General features: G+C 35.3%; 1 protein-coding gene across 1 annotated transcript; it reads right to left on the bottom strand.

The window, feature by feature from the left end:
• Positions 1–3,214: 3,214 nt before the first annotated feature.
• Positions 3,215–4,174, bottom strand: LOC129084532 (olfactory receptor 10C1). Its single transcript, XM_054590726.1, has one exon. It carries the CDS (start codon positions 4,172–4,174, stop codon positions 3,215–3,217), a length of 960 nt encoding a protein of 319 aa, XP_054446701.1.
• Between the last annotated feature and the right edge of the window lie 5,486 nt (positions 4,175–9,660).

Raw genomic sequence — 9,660 nt, 5'->3', positions numbered from 1 at the left:
TGTCTGTTTTATAATGGAGATAGTAATATTCTCTTGCAGTCCTGTTATGAAACATAAAGAAGATAGACTTTGTAAAGCATTCAAGACAATGTCTGGTATATAGTAGGTGCCAAATAAATATTTGGTTTAATTATTATTATCCACTTTCCTGTAAGAACAGGTAGCTTAGAGGTGAAGATCTAGCATCACAATGGGTAATTGTCTAACTTTATCAAAAGAGATATGAAAAGTATTAATACAAGATCTGTGGGGTAATAATAACAAGCAGTTTGGAGAAGAAACATATTTGAATACTTCAAATAAGTTAAAATTTTAAAAATAACTGTCATTTATTCTTTTACTTATTTATTAATATTTTCTAATTATTTGAATACCTCTCTTTACCAGGCTATGAATTAAGTTCTGGGATATAGTAATAAATAGACATGTTCTTACCTTCAGGAATCTAAAATTTATTGAAAATACATATATTAATAAAAAAATTAAATTGCACAATTCAAGCACTGTAAATATGAAAACGAAACCTAGGACCCAAGGAGAATTAGACAATGTCACAAAATATGTAATTGGAAGAAAACATATAGTTATAGAGATAAAAAAGCTTAAATAAATAAAAAACTATTGAGTTGAGATTTGAAGGAAGAATATGGATAAATTAGATGAAAGGAGAGAGTAGGAGGAGATTTTTAAGGAGAGGGAACAATATGAAATACCAACATTATTATATGATGTTAAAAATGTTTTAAAATCTTTAAAAACATAGAATGGTGATTGTCATATCAGGTTTTATAATTCTGAAAGTCTGACTCCTGGAGATTCCTGGTACTTCAAATCAGTTTGGGCTGTGGAAGTGATGGTAAGTAGTGTTAAAATGGGGGAGTGGAGTGCTGGGCAAATCTTAGAGAAGGAAACATGTACTGGAAACCATCTCACTGGTGCTCATAACTATTTATTATTCAAACTCAAAATCTGTACACATCTTTTTCCTTCCATAAATTTTATAATAAGAATTTTTTTCTTATTTTATTGTTGACACTATTGCAGATGTCCCCATTTCCCCCCTTTGCCTGCCTCCACTCAGCCTCGTCCCTGCTTCCCTCTGGCCATCACCAAACTGTTGCCTGTGTCCATGGATTGTGCTTATGTGTTCTGTAGCACCTTCTTTCATTCAGTCCCCTCTCCCAGTCCCCTCTGACAGCTGTCTGTTCCGTGCATCCATGCCTGTTTCTCAATAAGGCATATTCTGATGTTGATTTTTGGAATTTTTCCTCATTCATTCATTCATTCATTCATTCATATTGTTGTTCAGCTACAGTTGTCCCCATTTTCTCCCCACCTTTCTCTTCTGCCCCATCCACCCCCACCTCCAACACTCAATTCTATTCCCCGGTTTGCTTTGTCTATGGGTCCTTGATACATGTTGCTTGGCGACCCTTCCTCTTCTTTCTGCCATTATCCTTTCCCCCACTCCCCTCTGGTTACTGTCAGTTTGTTCTTTATTTCAGTGTTCTGGTTTTATTTTGCTTGCTTGTTTGTTTTGTTGATCAGGTTCCACTTCTAGGTGAGGTCATATGGTGTTTGTCTTTCACTGCCTGGTTTATTTCACTTAGCATAGTGCTTTCCCAACAGTATTGATTTGCCTCTCATGATATGTGTAGAAAATTTTCTTTGAACTTTTAATTTGGGAAATAACTGCTTTGAAGCTCAAGCAATAAAATGACACAAATTTGGTAAAGAGATTTCTTTCAGCCTCTTCTAGGAATCATTAAGGAATCCTGAAGAACTGGAAGCTGAGAACATCCAGAAATACTGTCTGGCACAAGCATGAATTTATCTATCTATCATCTATCATCTATCTATCATGTTTTTATTTATTTTCTTTTTCTTTTTTTAACTTTTTTTGATTGTTGACACTATTACAGATGGATTTCTTAATTGTTTGGTAATAACAACAGCAAAGCTTCTCTCAGTGGTTTTGCAGATGTGAATATTTTAGAATGAGAGCAAAACAGTGGAAAAGATCAGAATCTCTGTGATGACTGACAGCTGTTGGGCTGGCATGTTTGTGTGTGTGCACACACATGCATGCATATGAAGTATTTGTTAGTGTGTCAGGGACAACTAAGAGACATCTTTGGAAGGGGCGAGGCTCTGCATGCAGGTAGTGCCTATGGAGTCTTCAGCATTCTACTCTTGTGAAGTTTCTTCCATCTAAGGTCGTCACAGTATCTCATGCACAATCATAAACACTCAATTCTTGTAAATAGGAGAGAATGTAACATTCATATTATTCAGTCACAAGAAATGAATATATTTGTTCAGCTTCCATTTGCAGTGATGTTTAGTCTCTGAGTTTATAATTCCCAAGTATATTCTTTTCAGCTGTAATATTCTATTACTAAATATTCCAGATTCTAATCATTGCTGTTCTGAAAAACTTAGGACCTGGGTGATAATTTATGAAGAATGATAATCTGAACAAAGCAATATGCTTTGTATTCAACACAGGAAGACAGGAAAATGGGAGAAAATAATAATTTTAAAATTTGATAAACACTTTTATAACTCATTTTTATCATTGGCCTATATATATGAATACATTATATATACATGTATGAATTATATATATATTAGATAAAAAATCAGAGTCCTTCACTGAATTTACAAGTTAATAGAGTTGTGTTATAATGTTGCAATATACATAACTCATCAGTATTTATTAACATTGATTATTTCAGATGCATGATTATTAATATTTATAGAGACCAGGGTAATTAAAAGTGTGTACTCCACTTAAGAACTTAAATTGTAACAGTCTATATTTGACATAAAAAATGTATTAATTACTTTATATTCATTTTTAATTTTTTCCACAAGAAGAATACTTTATTTTCCTTAGTAAAATGGCATGAAACATACTAACCTCAATCTTATTACCATTATAGAAGGAAAAATTGAATGGTGTCCAGGACATAGGAGACGCTCAGTAATTATATTGATTGAATGGTGTTGACTGAATGAATGATAACTATTTAGTGATCCTACCAGATAGTTCCCTTTTGCTTAAACACATTGAAAAATATGGAACATATCCAACTGTTTCCTGGTTACTATGCGATAATTACTTTAATGACAATATATATTGATAGTGGGATCATAAAACCTTGGGTAACCTCTCTATACAATAGTGTCAGTTTTGTCTACTATAGCTGGTTTAGGCCATTTGTCTAAGATGGTTCTTTTGTGTTACCCTTTGAAAGGCTTCCTTCACTTCCTTGTTCCTTAAAGTATAGATAACAGGATTCAGAGCAGGTGTAACCACTGTGTACATGAGTGAAGTTGCTTTGTCTGTCTCTGGAGTGTGTGAAGTCTTAGGTTGGAGATAAGTGAACAAGGCAGTGCCATAGAAGAGAGAAACAACCAGGATATGAGAAGAACAAGTAGAGAAAGCTTTGAGTCTGCCAGCTGCTGAAGGGATTCTCAAGATGGTCACAAAAATGCGCACATAGGAGCACAGAATGAGGAAACAGGGACTCATAATAAAGAGCACAGAGACAGCAAATAGCACAATCTCATTATGGGAGGTATCAACACAAGCCAGTTTCAGTACAGGCATGACGTCACAAAAAAAGTGCTGAATTTTTCCTGTTCCACAGAAGGGCAGAGTGAAGATCCAGGTGGTCTGGACTGACTCCACCACCACCCCTGTGGTCCAAGATGCTGCAGCCAATTTCAAACACACACTAGGGCCCATCAGGAGAGTGTAATGCAGTGGGTAACAGATAGCTACGAAGCGATCATAAGCCATCGCTGCTAGCAGGCAACATTCTGTTAGTCCCAGGATGGTAAATATGTACATCTGAGCTGCACAGCCTCCCACACTTACGGTCTTTGTCTCTACAAGCAGGTGCACCAGCATCTGAGGCACTACACTGGTGATATAGCACATCTCCAGAAAGGAGAGGTTAACCAGGAAGAAATACATGGGAGTGTGTAGGGAGGGTGTGATCCAGATCAGACAGATGATAATGAAGTTTCCTCCCATAGTAAACAAGTAAACGATTAAGAACACAATGAAGAGCACAGGTTGTAACTTTGCTAAAGAGGAAAAAGCCACAAATGTGAATACGGTGCAGAGGGTTTTGTTTCCATTTATAGGCTCAGAGCTAGACATCTGTGGAGATAACAGAGAGCAGATAATCCCTAAACAAATCCAGCCACCTGGTACAGGTCTTGTCTTGAACACCCCTCAGAAAAAAGAGCTTTCCTAGGATCAATGGTATGCCCTGAGAACCTACATACTTGCCTTTCTTTTGTAAAAGCATCCTAAATAACTGCCCAATTAAAAGAGATGAAGTATTTCTTCCTGATTTTGAATTCTGAAATTATGACTTTTCTCTTTTGTCTTTCTGATATTCTTATACACCAAGGCTGTTATATAAGTAACATGAAATTATTCTAATTGTAAAGGAGTTAAATAAAACATAAGTGTGTAGAATAAAATATAAAGGTGCCATATTCTAGTCTTCTAAATTTCACAGCCTTATATATTTGGAAGGGAGTATATTTCCAGCCATTTGTGTATTCATTTTCATACATATTTTTGTGCATTTTGGTTTGAAAAGAGTAAGCCAATGAATACACAGCTAAAAACCAGGAAACCCTCCTTTCTACAACCTCAATTGAATTTAGAGGAATTTATGAATAGAACATACCTAGAATCACAAGTAAACTTTCTTTTCCTTGCTGGGCTTCAAGACTTTCCAAGCTCCAAATTATAACATGGTGATAGAATCAGCAGTATTTCTATTCTGACTAGAGACCAGAGGGATTGCATCCAATGCATGGCTTAATTATATTTGTCTCAAGAGGAATTTGTTGAGAAACAACAATGAACATTACACGTACAACTGGGTTATCATTTTTTGGATACATTTTCCAGAGAGTCTGTTGTTGTTTAGTTACATCACTTAAGCTTGCATAATACGCAAAACTAAAGTTTCTAAGGGATTTTCATTATGCCATTACACTAATTATTGAACTCTATGGACATTTGCCATAATAATCTTCTCTAAGCTCTTCAAATGGGCAGTGACTGCTCAGAACCTTGTGATATCAATAGGCACAGTGCAGGACACAAAGTAGCCTCCATAAACCCCACATGTAGCATTCACTTTATTCATTATCTATTATTAAATTGTGAGGAAGGTAAATAAATAGGCTTGATGAGGGAAATTCTAAATTTCCAATGGAATTAATTAAAATACTTGATCAAAAATATGAAAGTTGATTTTTTTATCATTGTTTTCAATAAATAAAAAAAAGCTTGTTCTGTCTCAAGGTTCCCCATTGCTTCAAGCAAAATGCACTTTCTTTATATATTCCTTTTATGTTTTATTAAGGTTTAATTGACAAAATTGTATATATTTAAACTGTACAACATGATCACTTGATATATATGTATATATACATTGTAAAATGATTACCACAATAAGTCTACTGACCACATCCATCACCTCAAATAGTTATTTTTGTGTGTGTGATAAAGCTTAGGATTTGCAGTTTTTAGCAAATTTCTAGTATGCTGTGCAGTATTATTAATTATAGTTACTATGTGTTCGGCTCTCAGGACTTATTCATCTTATAACTGAAGGCTTGAACTCTTTCATCAGCATCTCACTATTTCCCATATCTCTCAGCCCATTCTACTCTGTCTTACAAAGTACACTTTTTTAGATTATCCTTATTAGTGAGATCACATAGTATATGTCTTTATGTGTCTGGCTTATTTCACTTAGCATAATGTCTTCTAGGTTCACCCATGTTGTCACAAATGGCAAGGTTTCCTTTTTATGACAGAATAATATTCCTTTTCAACATTGGTCTTGATGATGCTTTTTTTGTATATGACACCAAAAGCACAGGCAACAAAAACAAAAATAAAAATAAACTAGTGAGACTACATCAGACAAGAGTGTTTCTACACAGCAAAGGATATGATCAACAAAAAGAAAAGCCAACTTGTAGAATGGACAACAATGTTTGCAAACCATGTATCTAATAAGAGAATAAAATATAAAATGTATAAAGAACTCATGTGCCTCAATAGCAAAAACCAAATAATCCAATTAGACAATGGGCAGAGAACCCAAATAGGTATTTATCCAAAGAAGACATACAAATGGACAACAGGTACACAAAAAGATGCTTAACATCACTAATCATCAGAAACATGAAAATCAAAACCTCTTTGACATCACTTCACATTTGTTAGGACAGCTATTAACAAAAAGACAAAAGATAAGTATTGGTAAGGATGTGAAGAAAGGCAGTTCTCGTACATTGTTAGTTAGAATTTAAATTGGTACAACCATTACAGAAAACAGGTTGGTGGTTCCTCAAAAAATTGAACTAGAACTTCCATAGGATCCAGCAATCCTACTTCTGAGTATGTATCTGAAGGAAATAAAATCAGGATCTCAAATAAATATCTGCACTCCATTTCATTGCAGCATAGCCAAATTATGTCAGCCACCTAAGTGTTCGTCTTTGATTTTTTTTGTAAAATATTAGTAAAACAAAACAAAAGCTGATCTACTCTTCTTAATTTTTATTTAGACTATGTGTTGAGTGCTTTTCAAACTAGTTCTAAAACCAGAGCATAATAACATAAATATATATTTGGATGTAGGATATTTATTAAGAGAAAAGTCGGGCCACTGTCTCCTTGTTTATTTTCTGCCTGGAAGATCTATCCATTTTCTGCCTGTTAAGTCAATGGGGTGTTACAGTCCCCAACTATGACTGCATTTCTGTTGATTTCATCTTTTATTTCCATCAAGATTTGCTTTACATATTTATGTCCTCCTATGTTGGGTGTGTAATGTTTACTAGGGACATATCCTCTTGTTGGATTTTTCCTTTTATCATTATATAATGTCTTTCTATGTCTCTCACTATAGCCTTGGTTTTAAAGCCTATTTTGTCAGATATCATACTGCTATTTAGCATTTTTCTTTTCCATTTGCATAAAACATCTTTTTCCAACCCTTTACTTTTATCCTGTATGTATCTTTCTATCTGAGATGGGTTTCTTGAAGGCAGCATATATATATGGGTCTTGTTTTCTTATTCATTCAGCCACCCTCTGTCTTTTGGTTGCAGCATTTAAGCCATTTACATTTAAGGTGATTATTAATAGATATGTATTTAGTGCCATTTTATTGTTAGACTATTTTCTTCTTTCTCTTTTTTTCTTCTTCTTAAAGCAAACCATTTTAACTTTTGTTGCAGTACTGGTTTGGTGTTAACAAACTCCTTTAGCTTTTTCTTGTCTGGGAACCTCCTTATTTCTCCTTTGATTTTAAATGATAACCTGGTTGGGTAAAGTAGACTTGGCTGTAGGTTCTTGCTTTTCATCACCTTGACAATTTCATGTCGTTGTCTTCTGGACTGGAATATTTCTGTTGAGAAATCAGATGACAGTCTAATTGGTGCTCTCTTATAGATAACTACCTGCTTTTCTCTTGTAGCTTTTAGGATTCTCTCCTTGTCTTTAAGTCTTGTCATTTTAACTAAGCTGTGTCTCGGTGTAGAATTGTTTGTATCCAACTTGTTTGGGACTCTCTGAGCTTCCTGGACTTGTGTGTTTTTTTCCTTCACCAGATTATGGAAGTTTTCAGTCATTATTTCTTCAAATAGGTCCTTGATCCCGTGCTCAATCTTCTTCTGGTATTCTCATGGTGTAGATGTTGCTATGCTTCCTTTTATCCAAAATGTTTCCTAAGCTCTCCTAATATTTTAAAATTCTTTTTTCTTTTGGCTGCTCTGCCTGGGTGTTTTTTTCTACCTTGTCTTCCAAAATATGATTCGATCCTCTGCTTCATCTAAGTTACTCTTTAATCCTTTGAGTGTATTATTCATCTCAGATATTACATTCTTTATTTCTGACATGCTTTTTTATGGTTTCTATGTCTTTTTTTCATGCTGTTGAGTATACTTATAATCATTACTCTAAACTGTCTGATAAATTGCTTACCTCCATTTCACCTAGTTCTGGAAAATTCTCTTGTTCTTTCAGTTGGGGTCTGTTTCTTTCTCCCCATTTTGGCTGCTGCTTTGTATTTTCTGCCTTAGAGATTAAACTAATCAGTCACTAAACTGATCAGTTGTTAAGCTAAGCAATCTGTAATCAGCAGTCAGTCTTAAGCAGAACAGGGTAGGGTAGAGTAATTCTTGTGGGTGGAACTATTGCTTCCCCTCAGGTTGATGCTATTCAGAAAGGAGTACTCTGCCTGAGAGAGATGGCTCCTGCAGCAAAGAATGACTCAGCACAGAGATCCTGGCAACTGTTCCCTCAGTTTTCTCCCCAGAGCTACCAACCACAGAGTCTCCTCAAGCGTCTCTGGCCCACTCTGCCCTTCCTTTGCAAGAGCCTAAGGTAAGTGGCTGCAAAAGAAATGTTGTGCGTTGGCTCTTTAAGAGGCTCTCTGCATCTCCAGCTGTCTCTTCCTGGCAGAAAAAAACACTGATGCTTTTCATAGCTAGTTGTTATCTGGGTTCTTTTCCAGCTCTGGTGCTGTAGCCTGGAGAGCCCAGCTTGGGGTTTAGACCCTACACTTCTCATGGGGAACCCCCAGCTACTGAAATATCCTTCAGGCATTTCAGCTACTGCCCGTGGGAGCCCAGCTAGTCTTCTCATGTCTCTTCCGCATTCTATGCCAGAAATGTTGTGGTGAAGTGTTTTATTCTGTCTGTCAATTTGTAAAAGCTTCTCTCCAGTTAGTGTTCAGTTGGTTATTCTGGATGATTTCTTTACAATTTAGTTATAATTCCAGATTGGTCCTGGGAGGAGATTAGTGTAGCTTCCACTTAGTCCTATGCCATCTTGGATCTTCTATCATGCTGCTTTGTATTTTCTTTTGACCTAACTTGGTAAAAGTCCACATTTGGTGAGATAATGGCCAGGTGAGAATGAGCACTACCAGCAATAATGACAAAATATGGATTTCAGATCCTATAATGATTTCTCTTTCCCTCTTTAATTCCATCTAATGTGAGTTTGTGAGCAATCCTGAAAGAAAAAATAAAAAGCTTGGGGTGGAAGAGTGGATCATGGCAACATGGTATTTTCCAAGCAAGGGCAGAATATTTAGGAAGGGAGTGATTAAGTGTGTGAAACCTTTCTGAGAGTTGAGAAAAATAGTTTTGAGTTATCTAGTGATTTTTAACTCTACATTGGTGATTGATTACCTCTGAAAAGAACACTCTTGAAAGAGAGGTAAGAGCATGAACCAAATTGAAGTTATATTTATGAGTAAATAGAAGTTAAAAAATGAAAGTAACCAATGGGAACAACACATTAGAGACATTTGGTCATGAAAAGGAGAAGAAAAACAAAGTTGTAATAACTAGAAAAAAAAAGACAGAGGAAGATTATTTATTGTTGATATTTATTATGTTTTTAAGATGGAGAACTATGACTGTGTTTAATAGCTTGTGTGGAGAAGTCATCTGAAACAAAGCTCCCTCTTCCCCATTTTGGAAATAGAATAGTGTAACGTTTATTTTAATTTTTTAATTAAAGTGTTAATTAAAAAACTATGAGCATCTCAGGGTAGAAAATTACAAACATGTTTATCATATTAAGACTTGTGCTTC

The sequence above is a fragment of the Pteronotus mesoamericanus genome, unplaced genomic scaffold (genome assembly GCF_021234165.1).
Source record: "Pteronotus mesoamericanus isolate MK-2021 breed Mesoamerican mustached bat unplaced genomic scaffold, CSHL_Meso_final scaffold_21, whole genome shotgun sequence".
Taxonomy (NCBI): Eukaryota; Metazoa; Chordata; class Mammalia; order Chiroptera; family Mormoopidae; genus Pteronotus; species Pteronotus mesoamericanus.
This window is presented reverse-complemented; position numbering and strand designations above follow the sequence as displayed.

Bases quoted from the DNA above. Each gene is read 5' to 3' on its own strand.
- LOC129084532 (XM_054590726.1), bottom strand. From the start codon at position 4,174: ATGTCTAGCTCTGAGCCTATAAATGGAAACAAAACCCTCTGCACCGTA.